This window comes from Scyliorhinus canicula, chromosome 19, assembly GCF_902713615.1.
Source record: "Scyliorhinus canicula chromosome 19, sScyCan1.1, whole genome shotgun sequence".
NCBI classification, from domain to species: Eukaryota; Metazoa; Chordata; class Chondrichthyes; order Carcharhiniformes; family Scyliorhinidae; genus Scyliorhinus; species Scyliorhinus canicula.
The window spans coordinates 99,344,659-99,372,633 of NC_052164.1; the positions used below are offsets into that span (position 1 = coordinate 99,344,659).

Below are 27,975 nucleotides of genomic sequence, written 5' to 3' on the forward strand. Positions count from 1 at the left end.
ATGACCATCGGCTGCTCCCCCCTTCGACAGGGAGTGAGGACTGGCTCCCTGAGGGTCACTACAGGGGAAGGGTCAAGGTTGAGAAGGTGCGGCCTTCATGAATTATTCATGCTCACTGCCAGCTCCACATGAATCTCCTCTACCCCCTCTGCACCTCACCCTCTCAGCTCATTCTTCCAATCCTCAATGTCCAGCTTCTCCTGCCAGGCATCTAAAACGCACTTTAAAAGTCCAATTTCCTGCCTATCCCTCACAGCCCAAATAAGGGGGTAGGGATGTGGAGGGGCAAGGGATTCTGGTGCCCAGTAACAGAGGCTTCCCCTCAGAAGCAGCAGCTCCAGTTCGCTGATGGTTCTGGCGTCCTTCGCCCTGGTGAATGTTCTCACACCCCCCGACCACCATCTATTTCTCTCCCTCATCGCCCCCAGCCCAGCCCTCCACCACAGCACAAAACCATTGCAGGATTGTCCCTGTTAAAGCCTGTCTCAGCCTGCCTGGCAGCCCTGGGAGAGGATCGTGGACCTGCCCCCCCTCCTCCTCCTCCTCCGCCCTCTCCATCTCCGGCAAATTCGCAATGAAACTTCAGGTCAGAGCGGCTCTCTCTCGGATACATTTCGCCTTGCTGGGGCTAGCCTTTCTGTCCAGCGGCTGGGGTAAGTGGGGTGCATTGATGTGACTGTAACCAGATTTTTCATTGCAAATGGAAAAAGGGAGACAAAGGTGGAGAGGGAAGAGGGGGAGGGAAGGAATCGAGACTGAATCAGAGAAAATGCAGAGGTTGCCACATTTGTCATTCATGTTACAGGGGGGAAAATAACGGGAAGAAGGATCAAACCTTGGATTGCCTGTGTGTGAAGGACCCTCTGCTTGACAAATTGGGATTTTCTGACCAGCTTCACACCAGCTGCCCCCACAGCATTGTTTCTAACCCACACCCAGGCTGGTATTTGGGAAGACAGATCATCTGGATTTGCTGTTGTTTGTGGACCCCCCCACCCAGGCTGCATATTGTGGTTTATTATTGCACACACATTTCCCAGGCAGAAAGGGAGTGTCTGCTCCCTCTCTCTCTCTCTCTCTCCACAAGCTGTGCCAAAATGTCCTCTTCATTCAGATGTGTTGTATCCCTGCTCACAAATCTTCACACGCCTTCCTCAAGAAAACGGACTTCAGCCGGCTGCTGTTGGAAAGGAATCTCCCCCCCCCCCCCCCCCCATCTCCAGTTCTGACCGTTTGCCTGGCTCCAATTAATGTTCCCTCCCGGGTGGGATTGGGAGTGGGGGGGGGGGGGGGGGATGTTTGTGTGAGTGGGTAGAATTCTCAATTGGGGGGGGGGGGGGGGGATTGAAAAAAAACATTCCAATCCATGGAAATTTGAAATAATAAAATGCTGGAAATAGGCACCACATCTGGTCAATATCTGAGAGAGAGAGAGAGAGAGACAGGTTAATGTATCATATTGAGACTCTTCCTTAGAACTGGTCCTGGGAGGGAGGGAGTGGGGGCTTGTAATAGAAAGAAGAAAAGACCAGGGCAACAAGTGCACTGGGCAATCCACAAAGAGCCTTTGTCACGCTCGCCTATCTAACTTGCTCCAGTGTTCTGGAGGGTCGCTATTCTCCTGTGGAAGGATCACGCCTGGTCCTGACTCAGTGATTGGAGACTGATGGAGAGTTCCGTGGAGAGTTGAGAGTATCCACCATTTATGGCATTGGGTCTTGCGAGAGGGAGCAAGAGAGGAACCACAATTCTCCCAGCAGAATGGGAACAAAAAACGACAAAGACAGAATAATGGAGACCAAAATGACTAATCCCATATTCCTATTCTACCGAATGTGGGCAGCACGGTAGCACTAGTGGTTAGCACTGTGGCTTCACAGCGCCAGGATCCCAGGTTTGATTCCCCGCTGGGTCACTGTCTGTGCGGAGTCTGCACGTTCTCCCCGTGTTTGCGTGGGTTTCCTCCGGGTGCTCCGGTTTCCTCCCACAGTCCAAAGACGTGCAGGTTAGGTGGATTGGCCATGATAAATTGCCCTTAGTGACCAAAAAGTTTAGGAGGGGTTATTGGGTTATGGGGATAGGGTGGAAGTAAGGGCTTGGGTGGGTCGGTGCAGACTCGATGGGCCAAATGGCCTCCTTCTGCACTATGTTCTATGAATGATTATTATAGAATCTTACAGCTCAGAAGAAGGCCATTCGACCCATGCTGGCTCTTTGAAATAATTATCCAATTAGTTCCACTCCCCTTCTCTTTCTGCATCCAATCCCATTTAAAAGCTTCAGTTAAAAATGTTCACTGCCCTTTCCAGTCTCGCATTCCAGATGATAAGTCCCTTCATTAAATATTTATCCTCATCTCTCCTCCAGTTCTTTCGCTAATTGTCACAAACCTGGAGCGGAATTCTCCGACTCCCTGCAGGGTCAGGGAATCGCCCGGGGCCGGCGTAAATCCCACCCCCGCCGTGGCCGGAATTCCCCGGGAATCGGAGGGACCGGGAATCATGCCCCGCCGATTGGCGTGGCCCCCACGGCGGTTCTCCGGCCCACGATGGGCCGAAGTCCCGCCGCTGACTGGCCAATCCCGCTGACGTGGTTTAAATCACCTCTGGTGCCGGCGGGATTGGCGGCACGAGCGGGCCCCCGGGGTCCTGGGGGGGGGGCGCAGGCCGATCGGACCCCGGGGGTTGCCCCCACGGTGGCCTGGCCCGCGACTGGGGCCCACTGATCGGCGGGCGGGCCTGTGCTGTGGGGGCACACTTTTTCTTCCGCTGCTGCCGCGGCCTCCACCATTGCAGAAGTGGAAGAGACCCCCCCTACTGCACATGCGCCAGTGGTGACGTCAGCGGCCGCTGACACACCGGCGCATGCGCAGACCGGCGAAGGCCTTTCGGCCAGCCCCGACGACGGGTGGCGTAGCGCCAAAGGCCGTTGGCGCCGGTTTTGACGCCATCGGCGGAGCAGAAACCATTCCGGTGCGGGCCTAGCCCCTAAAGGTGCGGAGAATTCCGCACCTTTTGGGGAGGCCCGATGCCGGAGTGGTTGCGCCACTCCGCTACGCCGGGACCCCCCGCCCCGCCGGGTAGGGGAGAATCCCGGCCCTGGTCACTGACCCATCTGCCAGTGGGAATAGTGATGGGAATTCTCCAGCCTTTTCCCACTGGCACCGCACTGCCATCCGCGGATTTCCCAGAGGGGGGGGGGGGGGGGTGGGGGGGGGCTCCAGTGGGAATGCTCACATGAACGGCGCGCCACCGAAAATCATTGATTCCCTAATTTTTAAATTAATTTACAGGATGTGGGCATCACTGGTCAGGCCAGTATTTATTGACAATCCCTAATTGCCCTTTGAGAAGGTGGTGGTGAGCTGCCTTCTTGAACCAGCTGCAATCCCTGTGGTGTAAGTACACCTACAGTGCTGTCAGGGAGGACGTTTTTAGGATTTTGACCCAGCGACAGTGAAGGAATGGCAATATATTTCCAAGTCAGGATGGTGTGTAACTTGGAGAGGAACATTCCCGGTGGTGGTGTTTGCGGCTATCTGCTGCCCGTGTTGTTCCAGACGGTCGCGGTCGTGTGTTTTGAAGGTGTTACCAAAATAGCGTTGGTGAGTTCCTGCAGTGCATCTTGTAGATAGTACAGACGGCTGCCATTGTTAAAACACTTCATCACTTTGAACTTCCCAATTAGGTCTTCACCATCTCTGCAATCACCTCCAGAACCACAATCCTTTGAGATTTTTGTACTCCTCCAATTCAGGCCTCTTGCACACCCCATTTCCATTGCTCCAACATTGATGCCTATGCCTTCAGCCACCGGAGCTTAAAACTCTCGAATTCACTCCCTCAGTGTGTGGGCAGCACGGTAGCACAGTGGTTAGCACAATTGCTTCGCAGCGCCAGGGTCCCAGGTTCGATTCCCGGCTTGGGTCACTGTCTGTGCGGAGTCTGCACATCCTCCCCCTGTGTGCGTGGGTTTCCTCCGGGTGCTCCGGTTTCCTCCCACAGTCCAAAGATATGCAGGTTAGGTGGATTGGCCGTGCTAAATTGCCCTTAGTGTCCAAAATAGGCATTAGTGTTGGGTGGGGTTGCTGGGTTGTGGGCATAGGGTGGAGGTGTGGGCTTGGGTAGGGTGCTCTTTCCAAGAGCTGGTGCAGACTCGATGGGCCGAATGGCCTCCTTCTGCACTGTAAATTCTATGATTCTATGAAGGTCTCTGCTTCTCTATCTCACTTTCTTCCTTTTAAGATGCTCCTTTGAGCTAACCTCATTGAATGGAGCTTTGGTCACCTGTCTCAATAAAATTTTATGCAGCTCAATGTCAAATGTCGACAGATTACACTCCAGTGAAGTGACATGGGGTGTTCTACAGTGTCAAGGATGCCATATAAGTAAAGGTTGTTGTTGAAGTCCATCAATCCCAGCACCGAGTAGTCAGCATGTGATTGAAAACTGCATGCCTGGGGCTTGTCTGATGTCAAAAGCTCTGCCCAACTGATCAGTTAGTTCGTCTGCAAAATTACCCAATGAAATTTACCCCAACAATTGTCACCCAGTGACATGACTAAACAAAGCCAAATCAGCCTACGTGGTTTTATAAGTTTGTTAAATGTCAATGCCTAAATTCTGAAGCAATATAAAAATATAAATATAAGTACAATACTCTTGGAAATCTCGTGTGAAAAAGCTGGAAATCGAATTGAGTATTATTCATTCTCAAATCTCAGCCTAGTAACATTCTCACCGCGAGTAAGACAATTGTGGATTCAAGGGCAATTAGGGATGGGCAATAAATGCTGGCTTAGCCAGCGAGGCTCACATTCAATAAATAAACATCGAATACACAATCAGGAATGGGCCATCCAATGTAATCATGTTGATCCTCTATCCCACCACCATACTTCAGCATTCTTCCCCATACCTCTTTACATCTTTAAGGCGGGATTCTCCGACCCCCCGCCGGGTCGGAGAAACGCAGGAGGCGGCGTGAATCCCGCCCCGCCGCTCCAACGCCGGCTGCCGTATTCTCTGGGCACCAGTTTTCGGGCAGGGGCAGGGTTTACGCTACGCCTGTCGAGAGCTGTTGGCAGCGCCCCTCCCGGCAATTCTCTGAGCACCGATGGGCCGAGCGGCCGTCAGTTCCTGGCCAGTCCCACCGGCGTGAAATGGACATGGTCCCACACGGCGGGATCTGGCTGGTAGGCCGGCTGGGGTGGTCCTCGGAGGGGGGGGGGGGGCGGCGTGGGGGGATCCAGCCCCGGGGGGGACCCATATAGTGGCCTGGCCCGCGATCGGGGCCCACCGATCTGCGGGCGGGCCTGTGCCCTGGGGGCACTCCTCCCGCTGGCCTCTGTAGGGCTCCGCCATGGTCGGTGCAGAGAAGAAACCCCCGCGCATTCGCAGGAACACACGCAGACGGTCTGCGCATGCACGGAACCATGCTGGTGGTTCTGCGCATGCGCTGGCCTTTCGGCGACAGTTGGCGCGTCGCCAACCCCTCCGGCGCCGGCCTTGCCCCCGGAAGTGCGGAGGATTCCGCAACTTACGGTTGGCCCAATACCGGAGTGGTTCGCGCCGTTCTTGGCTCCGGCGTCAGGCCATCCCGCCAATTGCGGGAGAGACACAGCCTTAGAGTCTAGAAATCTATCTATTTCCTTCTCAAATATATTCAGAAACTTGCCCTCCACAGCCATTCATGGTAGTATTCTACAGGTTTACCACTCTCTGAGTGAAGATGTTTGTCCCCACCTCAGCCTTAAATGGCCAACTCCAGATCCTGAGACTGCGACCCCATATTCCCGACCCCCCCCCCCCCCCCCGCCCCCCCCCCCCCCCCCCCAGCCAGAGGAATCACGATTCCTGCATCCAGTCTGTCTAGCTCTGTCGGAATGTTCTATGTTTCAATTAGACCCCCGCTCATTCTTCTAAATTCCAGTGAATACAGGCGCAGTCGACCCAATCTCTCCTCATATGACAATCCCAGGAGTCAGTCTGGTGAACCTTCATTGCTCTCCCTCTATGACAAGTATATCCTTTCTTAGATAAAGAGGCCAAAACTGCACATTTACTCCAGATGTGATCTCACCAAGGCCCTGTACAGCAGCAGTATGACATTCTTGCTTCTGTACTCAAGTCCATTTGCAACGAAGACCAACATCCCATTTACCCCCCCATCGTCTTGCTATCCCTGCATGTTTGATTTCAGTGAAGATGCACTGGGACACCCATATCTCAGTACATCAACATTTTCCAATCTATGATAATAATCGCTTATTGTCATAAGTAGGCTTCAAATGAAGTTACTGTGAAAAGCCCCTAGTCGCCACATTCCGGCGCCTGTTCGGGTACACAGAGGGAGAATTCAGAATGTCCAAATTACCTAACAGCACGTCTTTTGGGACTTGTGGGAGGAAACCGGAGCACCCGGAGGAAACCCACGCAGACACGGGGAGGACGTGCAGACTCCGCACAGACAGTGACCCACGGCAGGAATCGAACCTGGGACCCAGGCACTGTGAAGCAACAGTGCTAACCACTAACCATGGTTGGCACGGGCTTGGAGGGCCGAAGGGCCTGTTCCTGTGCTGTACTTTTCTTTGTTCTTGTTCTTTGTTCACCGTGCTACCGTGCTGCTAATTGTACTATGCTAATCGTGCCTATAGAAATACAGACTTCTCCAAGAAGTTAATACCATCTCCATCTGGTGGACTGGATGAGTAGTTGCAACTCTGAATATCATGACTACCAATTCCTGATACACTGTTAAGTTTGAAATAAATATGAATTACATTTAAGGTTGAATAATCACTATCGTGGGAACATCATCTTCATCAGGAGCTGCGCAGCTCCCTTCTTGCTCAGGGAAATGATGGATGGGAAATTAATCATAGAATCATAGAATTTACAGTGCAGAATAAGGCCACTTGGCCCATCGAGTCTGCAGCGGCCCTTGGAAAGAGCACCCCAGTTAAGCCCGTGCTTCCACCCCATCCCAGTAACATCACCTAGCCTTTTTTGGACACTAAGGACAATTTAGCATAGCTCATCCACCTAACCTGCACATTTTTTGGACTGTGGGAGGAAATCCACGCATGCACAGGGAGAACATGCAGACTCCACACAGACAGTGACCCAAGCCAGGAATTGAACCTGGGATCCTGAAGCTGTGAAGCAATTGTGCTAACCACTGTGCTGCCGTGCTGCCCTGGTGATTACGTTTTTTTTCTGGTGGTAAATAAAAATTAGAGCAAAATGTTACAATCCATGTTGCAAATTTTCATAACTAAATAATCAAATTTGAAAACAAACCCAAATTTCTATTTTCAACAGCAAATGTTAGTTTTTGTATCAATTATTGGAGTAGAATATTTTCTCGATTGCAGTTCTGATAGATAAATCTTGTACAAACGCAAGAACACTCAGAATAAGAATTAGGCATTTAAACTGTCACTTGGTAATACACAGCCTGAATGAAGCTGAAAAGAGAAAGCTTTCCGTCTTGCACAGAACAGGACAAACACAAGAATGCCAAATTTCAAACGATCACAGCAGTGCATACTACAGGAGAATAGGGTTTTCATTGGCTGAAGCATTGCCATGGAAAAAGCACCAAGGAACTTAAACTCCTCAAGCTCCCAATCAGGTAATCAGAGTTGACTTGCCAACCAGTCAGCACCTTGGAGTATAAATTTGGCATTTTTAAGTTTGTCCAGATGAGTGCAAGCTGGAAAGCTTCGACATGTTTCTCTTTTCAGCAATATTCTAATTAGGCATTTAGTGATCCATCTCAAATCTTTCAAAGTTCAAAGATTTAAATATTTGTCATTTACTCTCCTCCTGGGCGTAGTCTGACGTATGGACGTATGGAGGGGCTGGTTTAGCTCACTGGGCTAAATCACTGGCTTTTAAAGCAGGCCAGCAGCACGGTTCAATTCCCGTACCAGCCTCCCCGGACAGGCGCCGGAATGTGGCGACTAGGGGCTTTTCACAGTAACTTCATTGAAGCCTACTCGTGACAATATGCGATTTTCATTTTCATTTCTCTAACCTTCAGTAACTCCCTTAACCTAACTTACCTGACCCAGTGATATCGACATTCAATGGCATTACCATCGCTGGTTCCCCCACAATCAACATCCTGGGGGTTACCATTGATCAGAAACTGAACTGGACTAGCCACATTAATACTGTTGCTACCAGAGCAGGTCAAAGGCTAGGAATCCTACGGCGAGTAACTCACCTGACCCCCCCCAAGCCTGTCCACCATCTACAAGGCACAAGTCAGGAGTGTAATGGAATGCTCTCCACTTGCCTGGATGAGTGCAGCTCCAACAACACTCAAAAAGCTCAACACCATCCAGGTCAAAGCAGCCCACTTGATTGTTTCCCCTTCCACAAACATTCAAACCCTCCACCACTGACGAAAAGTGGCAGCCGTGTGTGCCATCTACAAGATGCACTGCAGTAACTCACCAAGGTTCCTTAGGCAGCCCCTTCCAAACCCACAACTACTACCATCTAGAAGGATAAGAGCCGCGGAGGTTCCCCTCCAAGTCATTCACCACCCTGACTTGCGAATATATCGGCCGTTCCTTCACTGTCGCTGGGGCAACATCCTGGAACTCCCTCCCTAACCGCACAGTGGTTGTACCTACACCTCAAGGACTGCAGCGGTTCAAGAAGACAACTCACCACCACCTCCTGAAGGGCGACTAGGAATGGGCAATAAATGCTGGCCTAACCAATCAATGGTCAACCTATCCATAGATCAGATTACGCCCAGGAGGAGAGCAAATGACAAATATTTAAATCTTTGAACTTTGACAGATTTGAGATTGATCACTAAATGCCTAATTTTAAAAGACCCTAATTTTCATTTCATTTCATCAATGGTCATCCATTTCCTTTCTGAGGATATCCCTCTGACCAACAATTTCTCTGTTGCACACACTCAGCACTCTGTGAGGGGATTGAAGCTGCCCTAATCTTCTTCACTGTCATCACATTCTCCAGTTTACTTACAACACAGGTTAGAAACTGGGCCATTCTTCAATTCTACACCAGCCACCCTTGCTGATGGAGCTATTGAATGACAATATACGTCAGGGGAAACCTGTGGTACATTTTATTGCATTTAGCAACAACAATTTGCCTTTATATAGTCTCTGATAAAACATCCAAGGAGATTATTCATGAATGTTGACGCAAAATCAAAGGTGAAATGAAAATGAAAATCGCTTATTGTCACGAGTAGGCTTCAATTAAGTTACTGTGAAAAGCCCCTAGTCGCCGCATTCCGGCGCCAATCCGGGGAGGCTGGTACGGGAATTGAACCGTGCTGCTGGCCTGCTTGGTCTGCTTTTTTAAAAAGCCAGCGATTTAGCTCAGTGAGCTAAACCAGCCCCAGGTGAAGGTATTAGGACATGTGACCAAAAACCTGTTCAAATCTGTTAATTTTAGGCTTCTTACAAGAAGAGAGGGGGTAGGACAGGAACAGAACGTGGTTAAGTAGGAGGGTATTCCGGGGTTTTGGACCCTGACAGCTGAAGCCACGATCATCAATGGTCAACATACAAAAATCAGAAGCATGCAAGAGGCCAGAGTTGAAGGAAATCAGATATCTGGGAGAGTTACGGGGCTAGAGGAATTTACAGAGACAGGGAGGCCATGGAGGGATTTCAGTACAAAGATGGGAAGGTTGAATTTGAAGCATTTTTTGAGCCAGCCTGGGTCAGCACGTTACGCTGTATCTCACCCCTCTGTGCCTACCCAAGGAATTGGCTAGTGTGGCACAGTTGGAGCAGCAACCACTGATCTAAGCATCTCTACATTAATGAAAGTTAAAAAAAGCAATCCACTGAGCTTTCTCCTACTCAAAGAATGAATGGCTTTGCTCCAAGATGCGATCTAGCTTGGTGATGCCCCCACAGTGGAATATCCTGTTGCCAGTCATTATGCATTCTCACACGTAAATATGGCTAATTGAATGATGCATGGGGAGGTAGTAGTGGTATTGTCACTGGACTAGGGATCCAGAGATCCCTGGGGACCCTAGGGTCTAAGTTCAAATCCCACCATGGTAGATAGTGACATTTGAATTCAACAAAAATCTGTAATGAACAATCTAATGATGACCATGAAACCATTGTCGATTGTTGTAAAAACCCAGCCGGTTCCACCAGTTGCCTTGTTGGGCTTTAAACAAATGTCCCCAAGAGCATTATCCTGGGCCTTGAGATTACCAGCCCAGTGTCATTACCACCACAATGCCACTATCTCCTTTCCCTAAACTTTCACTCCCTCCACCACTCTCACACCCTCCCTCGATCCCTCACCCACCCTCATTCCCTCTCCAGGTTCACTTCATCCGGGACCTACTTGCCCTCCCTCGCTCCATCATCAGCACTTGCTCACTCCCTCCCCCAGCTGCACTCTCCATTCTACACAGCCACTCACTTCCTTCCTCAGTCTCACACACTCTACCCCCGTCCACTCGCTCACCCCCTTTGTAACACTCGCTCCACATTTACCCCGTGACAGGTGTCCATGGAAGGTGCACTAAGATAGAGAATGAAGCTCCATCTGAACCATCCAATAGGGTAATAGAATAGTAGAAATCAGAAAGAGGCCATTCGTTCCGTCGAATATATGGCAACCATTTTAAAGAGCAATCTAGTTACCACTGGAAGGGATCAAAGCAAAGTGGGAGGAAGAGTTGGGAGAGGATATGGAGGAGGGGGTCTGGTGTGAGGTGCTCTGGAGAGTGAATGCCTCCATCTCGTGCGCGAGTTTGGGGCTGATACAGCTGAAGGTGGTATATAGAGCACACCTCACGAGGGCGAGGATGAGCCGATTCTTTGAAGGAGTAGAAGATGTGTGTGAACGTTGCAGATGGGGGCCGCTAATCACGTTCATATATTTCTGTCCTGTCCAAAGCTAGAGGATTACTGGAAGGAGGTTTTTAGGGTAATTTCTAAAGTGGTGCATGTGAAACTGGACCCGGGTCCCCGGGAGGCCATATTCGGGATGTCGGACCAGCCGGGGTTGGAAACGGGTGCGGAGGCAGATGTTGTAGCCTTCGCCTCGTTGATCGCCCGAAGGCGGATCCTGATGGGTTGGAGAGCAGCCTCTCCACCCTGTGCCCTGGCGTGGCGGGGGGGACTTGTTGGAATTCTTGACTCTTGAGAAGGTTAAGTTTGAACTGAGGGGAAGGATGGAGGGGTTCTACAATTCATGGGCATTATTCATTGTGTACTTTCAGGAACTGGATAACATGGAACATTAGTTGGGGGGGGTGGGTGGGAGGGCTGGGGGGAGGGGAGCGGTGTCTGTTATTGGTGACTATGGGAGATTCCTGATTCCTTTTTGTTGCTCGTTTGTGTGAACATGCGGGTTTGGTGGGAGGATGGGATTGTTGTTATTGATATGGGGATTGACATATTTGTTACTGATTATTGTTTATTGTTGGTGGGTGTAAATTTGGGAGAAAATGTGAAAAAGGAGGAGAATAAAACATTTTTTAAAAAAGAGCAATCTAGTTAGTCCCTGCCATAACCCCCATGAGACCCATGGGCGAGCCTTCATTGATCTCTTCATGGGACTTGTGGAGTACGAGCCCCACAGGTAGAGGCCTACCACCTGGGGTTCATTATGAACAGAGGTTAAAAGCAGGCCCTGCTCACGGTCTGCTGAGGTAAGTCCTCCCAGCAATATGGCACTGGGTGTGAGATGCTGCGTTCTGCAAACCATTAGAAATACTTGTAAATAAATCTATATTGCATTTCCCTTCAGCCTTCTCTACATCATTATAGTCCTATTCCACTTCATTTCCCCAGATTGGTTCAATTTGTATTCTCCTTCAGGTACTTTCCAATCCCCTTTTGAAGGCTACTATTAATTCTATATATCCAGCTCCCAGTGGATAGTGTCTACTTTGGAATTGAGAGCTTTACATTTTAAGAATACATTTTCATTGGTTGAAAACCAATTTAAATCCCCATCAAACCTTACCAGGGCAGAGAGACGAGTGTTACATGTTTAATATGAGGAAAGGGGTAGCATGGGATGTAGAAAATATATTAACACCTGTGGGGAAGATCAGAAGATGAGGCCATAAATATACAACAGAGGTTGATGTGAATGTGGATCTCGCTATCACCGGGACTGATGAGATGCATAATTTAGACACAGTTAAGAGGAACCTCGATAAACAGCTGCGCGAGAAAAAAATACAAGGTTATTCTGATTGGGTTAGCTGATGTAGGATGAACAAAGGCTGGTGTGGAGCACCAATCCCGGTATGAGCAGCACACAAAGCCTGCCCTACTTTTGTGTTGTGAATATTTTGTGAGACAATGTTAGATACAGGGTACACTGTCCCCATCAAATACTCCCAGGACAGGTACAGAATGTGGTTAAATACAGAGTAAACCACCCTCTGCACTCTCCCGATCAAGCACTCCCAGGACCTACAGCACAGGGTTAGATACAGAGTAAAGCTCCCTCTATACTATCCCCATCAAACACTCCCAGGGCAGGTACAGCACGGGGTTAGACACAGAGTAAAGCTCCCTCTACACTGTCCCCATCAAACACTCCCAGGACAGGGACAGCACGGGGTTAGATACAGAGTAAAGCTCCCTCTATACTATCCCCATCAAACACTCCCAGGGCAGGTACAGCACGGGGTTAGACACAGAGTAAAGCTCCCTCTACACTGTCCCCATCAAACACTCCCAGGACAGGTACAGCACGGGGTTAGATACAGAGTAAAGCTCCCTCTACACTGTCCCTATCAAACACTCCCAGGACAGGTACAGCACGGGGTTAGATACAGAGTAAAGCTCCCTCTACACTGTCCCCATCAAACACTCCCAGGACCTACAGCACGGGGTTAGATACAGAGTAAAGCTCCCTCTACACTGTCCCTATCAAACACTCCCAGGACAGGTACAGCACGGGGTTAGATACAGAGTAAAGCTCCCTCTACACTGTCCCCATCAAACACTCCCAGGACAGGTACAGCACGGGGTTAGATACAGAGTAAAGCTCCTTCTACACTGTCCCCATCAAACACTCCCAGGACAGGTACAGCACGGGTTAGATACAGAGTAAAGCTCCCTCTACACTATCCCCATCAAACACTCCCAGGACAGGTACAGCACGGGTTAGATACAGAGTAAAGCTCCCTCTACACTATCCCCATCAAACACTCCCAGGACAGGTACAGCACAGCTTTAGATACAGAGTGAAGCTCCCTCTGCACTGTCCCCATCAAACACTCCCAGGACAGGTACAGCATGGGGTTAGATACAGAGTAAAGCTCTCTCTGCACTGTCCCCATCAAACACTCCCAGGACAGGTACAGCACAGCTTTAGATACAGAGTGAAGCTCCCTCTGCAATGTCCCCATCAAACACTCCCAGGACAGGGACAGCACGGGGTTAGACACAGAGTAAAGCTCCCTCTACACTGTCCCCATCAAACACTCCCAGGACAGGGACAGCACGGGGTTAGATACAGAGTAAAGCTCCCTCTACACTGTCCCCATCAAACACTCCCAGGACAGGTACAGCACAGCTTTAGATACAGAGTAAAGCTCCCTCTACACTGTCCCCATCAAACACTCCCAGGACAGGGACAGCACGGGGTTAGATACAGAGTAAAGCTCCCTCTACACTGTCCCCATCAAACACTCCCAGGGCAGGCACAGCACAGCTTTAGATACAGAGTAAAGCTCCCTCTACACTGTCCCCATCAAACACTCCCAGGACAGGTACAGCACGGGGTTAGATACAGAGTAAAGCTCCCTCTACACTGTCCCTATCAAACACTCCCAGGACAGGTACAGCACGGGGTTAGATACAGAGTAAAGCTCCCTCTACACTGTCCCCATCAAACACTCCCAGGACCTACAGCACGGGGTTAGATACAGAGTAAAGCTCCCTCTACACTGTCCCTATCAAACACTCCCAGGACAGGTACAGCACGGGGTTAGATACAGAGTAAAGCTCCCTCTACACTGTCCCCATCAAACACTCCCAGGACAGGTACAGCACGGGGTTAGATACAGAGTAAAGCTCCTTCTACACTGTCCCCATCAAACACTCCCAGGACAGGTACAGCACGGGTTAGATACAGAGTAAAGCTCCCTCTACACTATCCCCATCAAACACTCCCAGGACAGGTACAGCACGGGTTAGATACAGAGTAAAGCTCCCTCTACACTATCCCCATCAAACACTCCCAGGACAGGTACAGCACAGCTTTAGATACAGAGTGAAGCTCCCTCTGCACTGTCCCCATCAAACACTCCCAGGACAGGTACAGCATGGGGTTAGATACAGAGTAAAGCTCTCTCTGCACTGTCCCCATCAAACACTCCCAGGACAGGTACAGCACAGCTTTAGATACAGAGTGAAGCTCCCTCTGCAATGTCCCCATCAAACACTCCCAGGACAGGGACAGCACGGGGTTAGACACAGAGTAAAGCTCCCTCTACACTGTCCCCATCAAACACTCCCAGGACAGGGACAGCACGGGGTTAGATACAGAGTAAAGCTCCCTCTACACTGTCCCCATCAAACACTCCCAGGGCAGGCACAGCACAGCTTTAGATACAGAGTAAAGCTCCCTCTACACTGTCCCCATCAAACACTCCCAGGACAGGCACAGCACGGGGTTAGATACAGAGTGAAGCTACACTGTCTCTTGGCGTCTGGCCGCAGCATAATCCTGCACTTACGAATGATACAACGATACAAAGATCTGGAGAGGGACAGGTAGTATTGAGGAAGCAAGGGGGCTGCAGAAGGACTTGGACAGGCTAGGAGAGTGGGCAATGAAGTGGCAAATGAAATACAATGTGGAAAAGTGTGAGGTTATGCACTTTGGAAGGAGGAATCCAGGCATAGACTATTTTCTAAATGGGGAAATGCTTCGGAAAGCAGAAGCACAAAGGGACTTGGGAGTCCTTGTTCATGATTCTCTTGCAGGTTCAGTCGGCAGTTAAGAAGGTAAATGCAATGTTAGCATTCATGTCGAGAGGGCTAGAATACAAGACCAGGGATGTACTTCTGAGGCTGTATAAGGCTCTGGTCAGACCCCATTTGGAGTATTGTGAGCAGTTTTGAGCCCCGTATCTAAGGAAGGATGTGCTGGCCTTGGAAAGGGTCCAGAGGAGGTTCACAAGAATGATCCCTGGAATGAAGAACTTGTCGTATGAGTAACGTTTGACGACTCTGGGTCTGTACTCGTTGGCGTTTAGCAGGATGAGAGGGGATCTTATTGAAACTTACAGGATACTGTGAGGCCTGGATAGAGTGGACATGGAGAGGATGTTTCCAATTGTAGGAAAAACTAGAACCAGAGGACACCATCTCAGATCAAAGGAACGATCCTTGAAAACAGAGATGAGGAGGAATTTTGTCAGTGGTGAATCTGGGGAACGCTTTGCTGCAGAAGGCTGTGGAGGCCAATTCACTGAGTGTCTTTAAGACAGAGATAGATAGGTTCTTAATTAATAAGGGGATAGGGGTTATGGGGAGAAGGCAGGAGAATGGGGATGAGAAAATGTCAGCCATGATTGAATGGCGGAGCAGACTCGATGTGCCAAGTGGCCTAATTCTGCTCCTATGGTCTTATGGTCTTATGGGGCTAGATACAGAGTTAAGCTCCCTCTACACTGTCCCCATCAAACACTCCCAACACAGGTACAGCAAGTGGTTAGGTACAGAGTAAAGCTCCCTCTACATTGTCCCCATCAAACACTCCCAGGACAGGTACATCACGGGGTTAGATACAGAGTAAAGCTCCCTCTATACTGTCCCCATCAAACACTCTCAGGGCAGGTACAGCACGGGGTTAGATACAGAGTAAAGCTCCCTCTATACTGTCCCCACCAAACACTCCCAACACAGGTACAGCACGGGATTAGATGCAGAGTAAAGATCCCTCTACACTGTCTCCATCAAACACTCCCAGGACAGGTACAGCACTGGGTTAGATACAGAGTAAAGCTCCATCTACACCGTCCCCATCAAACACTCCCAGGACAGGTACAGCACTGGGTTAGATACAGAGTGAAGCTCCCTCTACAATATCGACCAAGTTTCTTTACTGTAATTCTCTCTCTCGGAGTCAGTCTCTCTCTGTATGGACACTCTGTAAAACAAATGCATGAGCAAATGCCAGTGGGAGACGTTGCCCGCCGATTGTCGATCAATAGATTACTGCAACAAGACCAAGCCATTTGTTAACCCTTTAATTGATATTTCTCTACTTACCTTAGTTGAGCAACCTCTCTGTCCGTCTATTTAACCAGACAGGCAAGAGAGAAATTGATTCTTTCAACTCTCTCCAGTTTTTCACTGAGGCTGAACAGACAGAATAAGGAGCAAAATGAGGTCAACTGGCTTTCAGGTTTGGGAAGAAGGGTTTCTGATTCACCAATTTTAACTCATTCCTCCCTGGTCTCGTCTGTACGGATGGGGGGCGAATGATGGGATTTGATGCTTTTTCATGTATCATTCAGTCATGATGAGTTGCTCTCCTTCTTGTCCATTCACCCTGGGGAGCTGCAGCATTGTAATGAGAGCCTTTTGCACTTTCCTGGAAAAAAAAAGCAATTTTCCCTAACCCTCGGCCACCTCCATACTCCTAAATCTGACTGGAACGTTATCCAAGGTCTTTAACGCTCCCCTTCAGACCACCACCTTTCCTCCTTGAGTTAGCCAAAAGATTTTTTGTACCAGGGCTGTCTGCTGCGAATTCACCTTCTCCAGAACGGCGGGCTCCAACACCCAGCTGATTGAGGCCGTTTTCACTTCTCAGCAGTAACCTTCACAGATGGCGTGGTTCCAGTTCCCCAAGTCCTGCAATCCTTTGCTATCTTTAGGGGGTAACTGAGCATCAAGCAATGCAGGAACCTCTTTCTAACTTCTCCCGGAGAGAAAGAAAAGATCCTTTCTGATGCTCTGTCTATTGGAGTGCAGCAAATGAACCTGTGCACACTGGCAGGCAGGATGCGATTCGTTGTCCTGTTTCTTTTGGAACGGAATCCTTTGCAGCATCCCCTGGGACAGGCCCAACTTAGTATTATTCAGTAACAGTCTTGCAGAGTCAGCACACGAGTCCAGCTGCATCGCCCTCTGATTGATGCAGTGTTTGGAAATATAGATTTTTTTTTTTAACAGAGCTTTACAACACAGCAATATGCAAATAGAGCTGCAGAGGGTAAAGGCACAACTGCATGATGATAGCAGCACTGAAACTAGTGCAGTCTGGGCAATTGAAGAGAAGGATCTGCCATTGATGCAGCTTATTAATAGGGAGTTCTCTTATCAGGACCCTGCTTAAGGAGGGTGGTCTTATGAACAGGAACCATTTAAACAGGCTGGTGTCACTAAAACTCTCTCCCCGCTTTCAATGATGTTCCTTAAGAGCTTCCTTAATGTCAAGCTTCCGTCTGCCTGTCCTAATAATCCCCCAGTGTCAAATTTAACGTGGTAGCTAATCCTGTGAAGCACGTCTGTACCCTTTGTTACATTAACGGTACCTTACAAATTATAACTGGTCTCCTGTCATTGCGGCTACTTCTGAACGGGGGGGGGGGGGGTGTGTTGTTAGCTTTGTGACTTTTTGTAAAGCAGGAGGCTCACCATCAATCCCCCCTGTACCAGGGTGGAGTGGGTGGGTGTTATCATCCCTGACTATGTTGGTTAGAGCACATGCTGAGTGAGTGATGCCTTTGTTGGTGTTCTCCTTGATGGACCAGGAGACGTGCAATAAGGCCTGGGCTTCAGGATCAGAATTTAAGACTGGATCCAGTTGGGATACTTAAATTTTTATACCTCCAAATTTGAAAGAACATCCATACTTCATTAACTAGCTTGAATCTCAAATTCCGTTCTCGGGAATTAGAAAACTGTCCTTATTTTACAGATATGGAACAGGCCATCAGGCATTTTCAATACTTTGGTTACTGACAGTGTTTTTTTTCACGCCATCCCCAATCCTTTTAGTCCACCTTGGCTCCAGTATGGAAGTAACGGTCCAACCGTATGTCGTCAAGCTGAATGGCACTTCGGCCAAACTGACCTGCACCTTCAACTCTTGCTATGAGGTCAATGAGAAGCGTTTCTTTTTAAATTGGACTTATTCGGAATGTGAGGAATGCCCTCACGATCTGGTAAGTGTTTTACTTTTCGATTCATGGTTTAATTGGGAGGTGCAAGGTGCTTCGTTTTGGAAGAGTGTCTCTTTGCAAACACTAACCTCCCTTGTCTCTCCAAAGTCTTTGAATAATAATAATAATAATCTTTATTAGTGTCACAAATAAGCTTACACTAACACTGCAGTGACGGTATGTGAAAATCCCCTAGTTGCCACACTCCGGCACCTGTTCGGGTGCACAGAGGGAGAATTCAGAATGTCTAATTCACCGAACAGCGAATCTTTCGGGACTTTTGGGAGGAAACCAGAGCAAGTCCCGAAAGACTTGCTGTTAGGTGAATTATGAATTCTGAGTTCTCCCTCAGTGTACCCGAAGAGGCGTCGGAATGTGGCGACTGGGGGATTTTCACAGTAATTTCATTGCAGTGTTAATGTCAGCCTACTGGTAACAATAAAGATTATTATTACAAGGAAATGTCATGACAAACGACCAAGGTCTTGTTCAGACAAGTACGTTTTAAGGAGCATCCTGAAATAGAAGCAGGAGGTAGAGAGGTGAAGACGCTTGGAGAGAGAATTCCAGATATCAGGGCCCACACAGCTGAAAGCACGGCCATCAGTGATGGGGCAATTAAATTTGTGAATGTTCAATAGACCAGAATTGAAGGAGCACTGAGATTTCAGGAAGCTACAGGGCCAGAGGAGATTACAGGGATAGAAAGTGCGAGGCCTTGGAGGAATTTGAAAACAAGAAAATCAGGGTTTTTTTATTGCCTGACTGGAAGCCAGTGTATGTCAGCGGGCAAAGGCCTGGTGGATGAACAGGAACTGATGTGAGTTAGCGGACGGGTAGCCGAGTTTTGTATTAGGTCAGTTAAAAGTGTTGAGTTAGAAAAAGACTTCGAGAAGAGACAAATCGATGAGTTTTAACAAACGTCCTGCACAAAATTTAGCCTTTCTCTCTCTTTTTCTTTCCCCATAGTTTGTCCAGTTCCGGCACAAGGTCGTCATCCACAAAAATGAACACTTTTCAGGCAGGGTAGAGTGGTCAGGGAACCTCGTCAAGAATGATGTCTCTCTCACGATTCACGACATCCAGCTCAGTGATGAAGGCTTTTATAACTGTTCTGTGTTAAACCCTCCGGACAGACACAATGGATGGGGATTAATCTACCTGCGAGTGGTCACGGAAGGTATTGTATAATAATATTGTTGTCTGGAGCTCTCCCCCACGTCCACTGACTAATCTAGGCTAAATTTAGATTTAGTGCATTTTAGAATTGGTTGAATGATTCTTGAAGAGACAAAGAAAATTAAAACATGTGAACATCCAACCCAACAAGGAGTGAGTTGTTTATAGTCCTTCCATGAAGCAGCACAGGTGAAGTTTGGCAGGAGAGCGGGTAGAGGTGGCATCTTGTAGGGGCACGATTCTGGAGGCTCTGTTAACGGCATCTTTGCCATTCTCACCGGCTCGGTACTCCACAAGCCCAGTGGTAGTGGCAGCCCTGAGAGTCTGGGGGCAATGGAGGCAACATATGAGACTGGAGGGGGCGTTGGTGTGATCACCTATCTGTGACAACCACTGATCGCTCTGGGGGGTGCTGGATGGAGACTTTAGGAGGTGGCAATGGGGGGGGGGGGGGGGATTGTGAAGTTTGAGAATCTCTTCATTGAGGAGGGGTTCCCGAGCATGGAGGAGCGAGAGGAGGAGTTTGAGTTGCCGGCGGGGGGAACGGATTTCGAAACCTGCAGGTACGGGACTTTCTCCGGAGACAGGTTTCAATTTTCTCTCGCCGCCTCTAAGGATACTATAAGATAAGGTGATGTCTAAAACAGGAGTTGGGGAGGGGAGGTCTCGGAAATATATAAGGAACTGATGGAGTGGGAAGGGGTCCCAATTGGGGAGGTGAAGAGGAAGTGGGAGAACGAGTTGGGAGGGAAGTTGGAAGTTGGACGATGCAAGAAGGACCTCGCCGTGTGCCAAGCTTAGCCTGATCCAGTTCAAGGTGGGCCACAGGGCTCATATGACTGTGGTCCGGATGAGTAGGTTTTTTGAGGAGGTTGAGGACAGGTGTGGGAGGTGTGGGGGAAGTCCGGCAAATCATGTACATTTGTTTTGGGCGTGGCTGAAGCTGAGGGGATTCTCAGAAGTCGTGGTAGAGGTCCTGGAAGGGAGGGTTACACCGAGTGCAGAGGTGGCAATATTTGGAGTGTCAGAAGATCCGGGAGCCCAGGGGGGAAGAAAGGCCTTTGCCTCCCTGGCGGCCCAGAGATGGATTTTGCTGGAATGGAGGGACTCGGAGCCTCCAAAGTCAGGGGTGTGGGTCAGCAACATGGCAGGTTTCTCAGGCTAGAGAAGGTTACGTTTGCCTTAAGGGGTTCAATTCAGGGCTTCACTGGGTGGTGTCAGCCGTTCATCAACTTCTTTAAGGAAAACTGACTGTCAGCAGGAGGAGGGGAATTGGAGGGAGGGGTGGAAGGTGAGGCATAGAAGTGGATAATAAGGGCAGGGAATCTAGTATATGGGTACCTAGAATTTAGTGCGGAGGGAAGTTGGGTATGTTACTTTCGTGTTTTTGCGTGTGTCGGACCGCTCTGTTATTTAGAATATTAATATGTTGAAATGTTAAAATTATAAATGCCTCAATAAAAAAACAAAGTTTGGCAGGAGGATGAGAAAATGACCTCTGGGAATGGAGCCTGCCTTTCCCCCTCACTAATTGGGCACAAGGACAAGAATACGAAGCAGGATAGGCCACCAGGTCCATCCAGCCTGTCCCATCATTCAATCTGATCCTGGCTGATCCAAGCTCTCTCTCTAACCCTAATATGCCATTTCCCCAGAGCCCTCTATTCCTCCATCTGTCAAATATTTCTCCACCTCTACTTTAAATACTTCTAATTATCCAGCCTCCACACACCCCCCCCCCCCCCCCCCCCCCCCCCTCGGGCCGGGCAGAGAATTCCAAAGCTTCACCACCCTCCGCGAGAGACATTTCTGCGCATCTCAGTTTAAATGACCATCCCTTTATCGTGTAGCGATGTCCCCTTGTTCCAGACTCTCCCACAAGTGAAAACCCCTCACCATCTACCCTGTCAAGCCCCCTCAGGGTCTTGTATGTTTGGAGGAAGGTTTCCTCTTCTGGGTGACTTCAAGATGAAATGGGTTACATCTTGGTTGCTCAAAGCTCTCCTGGCCAGACTCCCAACATCCACCATCCAAATCTCTGCGGCACATGTCCTAACCCACACCAAGTCAGCACGGTAGCATTGTGGATAGCACAATTGCTTAACAGCTCCAGGGTCCCAGGTTCGATTCCGGCTTGGGTCACTGTCTGTGCGGAGTCTGCACATCCTCCCCGTGTCTGCGTGGGTTTCCTCCGGGTGCTCCGGTTTCCTCCCACAGTCCAAAGATGTGCAGGTTAGGTGGATTGGCCATGATAAATTGCCCTTCGTGTCCAAAATTGCCCTTAGTGTTGGGTGGGGTTACTGGGTTATGGGGATAGGGTGGAGGTGTTGACCTTGGGTAGGGTGCTCTTTCCAAGAGCCGGTGCAGACTCGATGGGCCGAATGGCCTCCTTCTGCACTGTAAATTCTATGAAAAGTCTCTTTTATCCATCACCCCCATGCTCATTGAACTGCACTGGTTCCTGGTCTGGCAATGCCTTCAGTTTAATATTCTCATCCCTGTCTTTGCAATCCCTTCCCATCTCTGTAATCTCCTCTATCCCTGAAGCCCTTTGAGATTTCTGCACCCCTCCAATTCTGGCCCCTTATGTTTTCCTGATTTCCTTCACTCCAGCATTGGTGGTTGTGCTCTCGGCTGTCTCGGCCATAGATTCTGGAATTCCCTCCCTAAACGCCGCTACCTCTCCCTCCTTCTTTAAGATGTGGCTTAAAATCTACCACTTTGACCAAGCTTTCAGTCATCTGCCCTGATATCTCTTCATGCGCCTTGGTATCAAATTCCGATCGACAATTTTCTGCCCCGCCAAGCAGTGGAGACTCACCGTTGAGTTACGCAAGATTTTTGATAGACAAGGGAGGGCAGACAGGAAATTGGAGTCCTAACCACAGTCAGATCAGCCATGATCTTATTAATATCGGATAGATCAGGTTCAAAGGTTTCTAAGTCATACGCTTCTGTGAAGCACCTTGGGACATTTGACTATATTTAAGACGGTAAATGACAGGTGGCACGTGGCCCCAATTTCAATGCTCGCTCTCATTTCATTTTGCTCTGCTCAGTATTTTCATCTCAATGTGTGTTTCTGCCAAATACTTTTGAATACACAAAGGGCTGTGCTCGACTTATCATAGATCATAGACTTTACAGTGCAGAAGGAGGCCATTCGGCCCATCGAGTCTGCACCGGTTCCCGGAAAGAGCACCCTACCCACGGTCAACACCTCCACCCTATCCCCATAACCCAGTACCCCCACCCAATACTAAGGGCAATTTTGGACACTAAGGGCAATTTATCATGGCCAATCCACCTAACCTGCACATCTTTGGATTGTGGGAGGAAACTGGAGGAAACCCACGCAGATACGGGGAGGATGTGCAGACTCCGCACAGACAGTGACCCAAGCCGGAATCGAACCTGGGACCCTGGAGCTGTGAAGCAATTGTGCTCTCCACAATGCTACTGTGCTGCCCCCATTGGTGAGACCACATCTGGAGTACTGTGTACAGTATTGGTCTCCTTATTTAAGGAAAGATGTAAATGTGTTAGAAGCTGTTCAGAGAAGGTTCACTAGACTAACACCAGGAATGGCCGGGTTGTCTTATGAGGAAAGGCCGGAGAGGTTAGGTTTGTATTCACTGGGGTTTAGAAGAGTATGGGGCAACTTCACTGAAACCTTTCGGATCCTGAGGTGTCTTGACAGGGTGGATGTGGAGAGGATGTTTCCTCTTGTTGAAGAATCTAGAACCAAGGGTCACTGTTTAAAAATAAGGGGTCTCACATATAAGACAATGCACCGTGGGCGGCACAGTGGTGCAGTGATTAGCACTGCTGCCTCACATCACCAGGGTTCAATTCCGGCCTCCAGTGACTGCCTTTGTGGAGTTTGCACCTTCTCCTCGTGTCCGCGTGGGTTTCCTCCAGGTGCTCCGGTTTCCTCCCACAGTCCAAAGGTGTGCAGGTTAGGTGGACTAGTCATGCTCAATTCTCCCTTAGTGTTCAAAGGTTAGGAGGGGTTAGGGGTTTGCGGGGGAGTGGGCCTAGGTGGGGTGCTCTTTCAAAGGGTTGGTGCAGACTCAATGGGCCAAATGGACTCCTTCTGCACTGTAGGAATTCTATGAGGTTGAGGAGAATTTTTTTCTCTCAGCACAACTTCTGTCCTGAAAAGGCAGAGGAAGCAGAGTCTTCAAAGCTAAGCTGGATATATTTTTGATTGGCACGGGGGTGAAAGGTTCTTGGGGTGGCAGAAATGTGAAGTTGAGGTTACAATCAGATCAGGAAACATTGATCGCAATTCCATTTTTTGGAGGCCCATTCTACAGCATGGAACACACCACAATTTGGCACAAATAGTCACTGTGAGGAGTCACATGATGACATTTCCAACGGGCATACTACTGGGCGCAACATGGGCGATGGAATGCCCTTAGCTAAACATGTAATAGAATTCCTGTTGTTGCTACGTTCAGTTTCTTCCCTCCGAAAGCATGCACTTTGCACGAAATTCCCTCCATACGTGACGACGACAACTCCTCACTGTGTGATGTTTCTCTTTCAGTTGCCCCTGAACGTGACTCCACGGTCGCTGTGATTATAGGAGCGTCAGTCGGGGGGTTTCTGGCTGTGGTGATTCTGATCCTAGTGATTGTGAAATGTGTGAGGAGGAAAAAGAAACAAGATCACCAATCCGAAGATCAGAAAACCGAAGAGGAAGGAAAAACGGATGGTGAAGGCAATCAGGAAGAAGATGGAAGGTAAGGATTTCTGTCGATGGGGCCAGCCACTCTCACCTCTGAGTCGCACGGTTTGTGGGTTCGAGACCCATTTCAGAGACTTAGGTACAAAACCTGGGCTGACCCTCCCACTGCAGCCCTGAGGGGGTGCTGCACTGTCAGAGGTACAGCCAGCTGGATGAGATGTTAAACCGAGATCCTCGGTCTGATTTTCTGGCCCCTCCCACTGGTGGGATCGTCCAGCCCCACGGAGGTCAAGGGGGATGTAAATGGATTGCCACATCTGCCACTCCGGTGAGGCTGGAAAGTCTCAGGGACCGTCTTCTATCTCAGAAGGACATTAAAGATCCCAGGGGCATTAATTCAATGAATAGAGGGAACTTTCCCCATTGACCCGGATCTGTACTTTTCCCTCAAACAACGTGACAAGAAAATAGTTTGGCCATTGTTGCTGTTTGCAGGAGTTTGATGTGAAAAGTGCCAGACCAACATACTCTTGCTCATTCCTTCCTTTGGCAAAGACGAACAATGATGCTAAACCTGAGAGATCAGGAAGCAGAGTGGAAGACACAGGAAACCTAACACAAACTGAATTACTGGGGGATTTAGATCCATGCCTTTGAGTTTCAAGTTCACGTACAATTTTTGCTCCAATTATTTTTCCGTTTTTGCAGGCAACACTAAACGAACAGCAAGAACAATGAGAAAAGGTTGAGGCTGAAGATGATCTGTCTCTGGCGAGAACTGTTGGGCTTCGTGCTTTGCGGGATATTAACGATTTGTCTCTGTGCTCAAGCCATTGCCTCTTCATATTCCACATGAGTGCTGAGAAGATTCTGCTGTGCTAGCTTCGTCATGCATGTCATCATACCTCCCAACCGTGCATAGGTGTACCGCTAAAACATGGCAGCACACAACATGCGCACAAGCTTCACACCATCGCTGTATCATAATAGTGTGGTGAATTCTAACTAGGGATGTTAATTGTGCATGTTTTAATAGTGCACACCCAGGCTGACTGCTGCATGGCTTTCTTATTTTTTGGTGAGGTGATTTTAACCTACTCAGCAGGTGGGATTCCCACCAGGTGCAAAGCTGGTTTTACATCCCACTCAATATTATCCTCCATTAATCTCAATAGGCAGTAAAACCAGGTGGGCTGTAAAGTCAGCACTACTTTCTAAGATAGAAAAACTGACAAAAAAGGCGAATGGAAATGTTGGCCTTCATATCTAGAGAAGCAGATTACAACGAATAGAAGTTATGCTTCAGCTGTACAAAGCCCTGGTTTGATCACACCTGAGGTGGTGTGAGTGTTTCTGGGCTGGATATGTTGCTCTTGGAGAGGGTACGATGTAGATGTCACAGAATGATACTTCAGGACACTAAGGGTTGAACCACAAGGAGAGATCGCACAGAGTAGAACTGTATTTCCTGAAATTTAGAAGATTGAGGGGTGATCTTATCAAATTTCTCAAGGTATTAAGGCAAATAGGTAGGTTAGATAGAGAGAAACTACTTTCACTTCTTGGGCAGTCTATGATTGAGTCAAAATATCAAAGTCAAACCTGTCAGGGCTGAAATTAGGAAGTCATTCCGCACACACTGGATGGTGGAAGTTTGGAACTCTCTTCTGCAAATGCCAATTAATGCTAGATCAATTGTTACTTTTCAATCTGAGACCGATAGGCTTTTGTACGCAAAATGTGTTGAGGAATTTGGGCCAACGGCAGATGTATAGAGTTCGTAGATCAGCCATGAATAATTGAAGAGGGTCAAGGGGCTAAATTGCCTCTTCCTGTTCCTCTGTTGCTGTGCATCCAATCTTTCTGGTCCCAGGCTGTGGATCAGGTTAAAATTGACATCAGTATTAATATTGTTTACAAAAATGCCGCAGCATCCGCCATAAAAACTTGGGAGAACCCAGTGCCTCCATTGGTCTGTTCAGCAGGTTTTGAACACACCAGGGCACTGTTCTTTTTGTCCAATTACTTTGTTAATTTAAGAACTAGGGAAGTCTGAAAATTGAGGTTTAGGTGTGGTGATTGTAAAATGGCCGCCTCAATTTACCTTCTAATGTCTCCCTCCCTTAGAAGAGGGAGCAACAGCCAATTTCTTGTTCCAAACACATGGGTAATTTTTACAGAGAAATAGGACTGGAATGAGGGGAACTATTTTTGCACTTAAAGGACAACATTTGTTACTGTATGATTTGAGTGTGATTCTATGTCTCAAAGCCAGAAGGCACTGCATGGCCATCAAATGGTGTAAATCTATTAACCTAATCATCAGGGCCTATATGTGGTTTTAAGTAGGATTTCCAGTCCTCCAGGACTGATGAGGGGTTCCCCTTCTGATCTGTGAGATACCGTATATAAAGACTATTTGTTACCCCAAAAATGGGAGGCAGAACCAGATTAAACTGTATTAATTTTAAACAGAATAATTTCCTAGCCTTTCGCACGCAGCTCGCCATCCAGCTCCTGCTCATTGCCATCTGCCGCAGAGCGCCATATCCAGCCAAAGGGGCAGTGTGGTTCTGAAATCAGACAGGGGGGAACAAAGAGTGGGAAATAGGGACTCAAGGACAAAGAAATTAGGCAATGGGAGCTCAGGGGAGAGGGAGGCCGAATGGGGGCTGGGAGAGGAAGGGGCCCAGGGAGACTCGATAATTTTCCGGCTTGGGGAGACAGAGGAATGGAGACTCTGAAGCGAGGAAATGGGTCTATGAGGACCAACATCTCCAAAAGCAGCAGCAAAAAGATGGTGAATAGGTGTAGAACTGAGAGAGGACGTTCAGTGAAGGAGCATGTGAAACCTGGATACCTTACTGTCAGTAAACAGAGAAAGATTATTTCCACGAGTGAATGAGTAGGAAATGGAAACCAAGGTTCACGCAACAAGTACCAGTTAAGTTGTGGAATATACTACCCGAGAGTGCGATGGAGGCAGGTTCAATTGAGGCATTCTAAGGAGAATTGGATCAATATCTGAAAAGGCCGAGTGTGCAGGGTTAGGGGGAAAGCGTGGGGGGAATGGCAAGCATCTGGTGCATTGCTCTTTCAGAGATCAGCACCGAAACGACGGGCCGAGAGGCCTCCTTCTGAACTGGAACGATTTTGTGACCCCCCAACTGCCCCCACCACCCCCACCCTTGTTTGTGCCATTATTTGTCCAACAGATCCATCCTCACCTGGCTCCTCTCTTCCCATGGTAAAGCAAACAGATTCTTTGTTGCCGAAATGGATAATTCTTGACTAAAGAGCCAGCAACTTTTATTCCCCCACCCATTTCAATACTTTTATAACCAAGGAAAGTGTTTCAAGGAAATGCACACCATTATTAACACAGTGATTTTCTTGCTCCTGGATTTAGCTGGCGAATATGTCCAGGAAATTATCCTTTAACCCCCAAAGGCACCAGGGCAATCCAGGAGGAAGCTTCACTTGATAAACAAGGGACTCCTGGTTCCTTATTTCTCTGAAAGAATTTAATCTCCCAGTTGCTGCGCAGTAATGAACCCCCTACTGCTATCCCTGTGCCTTCTTGTTATTGCAAATGAATTGCAACAGAGCTAGTTTCTAATTACTCTCCAAATAGTCCCCAGGAGACATCCTCCTGCACACATCAAGCACACACTGACTCATTGCAAACTTTCAAGAACGTTTTGCGGAACAATTTAGAAAGGAGTTAAAGTATTTGAGAAATGATACTGTTTTTATATCTTTTTCATGGTGTATTCCCCCTTGGGGAGGTTGTCAGTACTGCCACGCTATATGAGGTGAATGTCAGGGGTACTGGATATCTGTTTGTTGTAACACATTTAAAAATAAAGTAAATGTGACTGAAATTATGTTCTGAAGTTTTTTATTATGCTTTCTCCAAT

At 48.5% G+C, this 27,975-nt stretch overlaps 1 protein-coding gene across 2 annotated transcripts; it reads left to right on the forward strand.

The window, feature by feature from the left end:
• The first annotated feature begins 160 nt into the window (after nt 1-160).
• scn2b (sodium channel, voltage-gated, type II, beta) lies at nt 161-27,939 on the forward strand. Of its 2 annotated transcripts, XM_038779172.1 has the most exons (5): nt 260-653; nt 18,017-18,183; nt 19,150-19,360; nt 23,915-24,110; nt 24,764-27,939. In XM_038779172.1, exons 1-5 carry the CDS (start codon nt 377-379, stop codon nt 24,771-24,773), a joined length of 861 nt encoding a protein of 286 aa, XP_038635100.1. In that variant the 5' UTR covers nt 260-376; the 3' UTR covers nt 24,774-27,939. The 2 variants fall into 2 exon arrangements, with proteins under 2 accessions (XP_038635101.1, XP_038635100.1); XM_038779173.1 differs by lacking the exon at nt 24,764-27,939 and having other exon boundaries at nt 161-653; nt 23,915-24,114.
• The last annotated feature ends 36 nt before the right edge of the window (nt 27,940-27,975 follow it).

Coding starts and splice junctions, on each gene's coding strand:
- scn2b (XM_038779172.1), top strand. CDS start 377: ATGTTCTCACACCCCCCGACCACCATCTATTTCTCTCCCTCATCGCCC. Junction 654..18,016: donor CTTTCTGTCCAGCGGCTGGG/GTAAGTGGGGTG, acceptor CAATCCTTTTAG/TCCACCTTGGCTCCAGTATG. Junction 18,184..19,149: donor AGGAATGCCCTCACGATCTG/GTAAGTGTTTTA, acceptor CTTTCCCCATAG/TTTGTCCAGTTCCGGCACAA.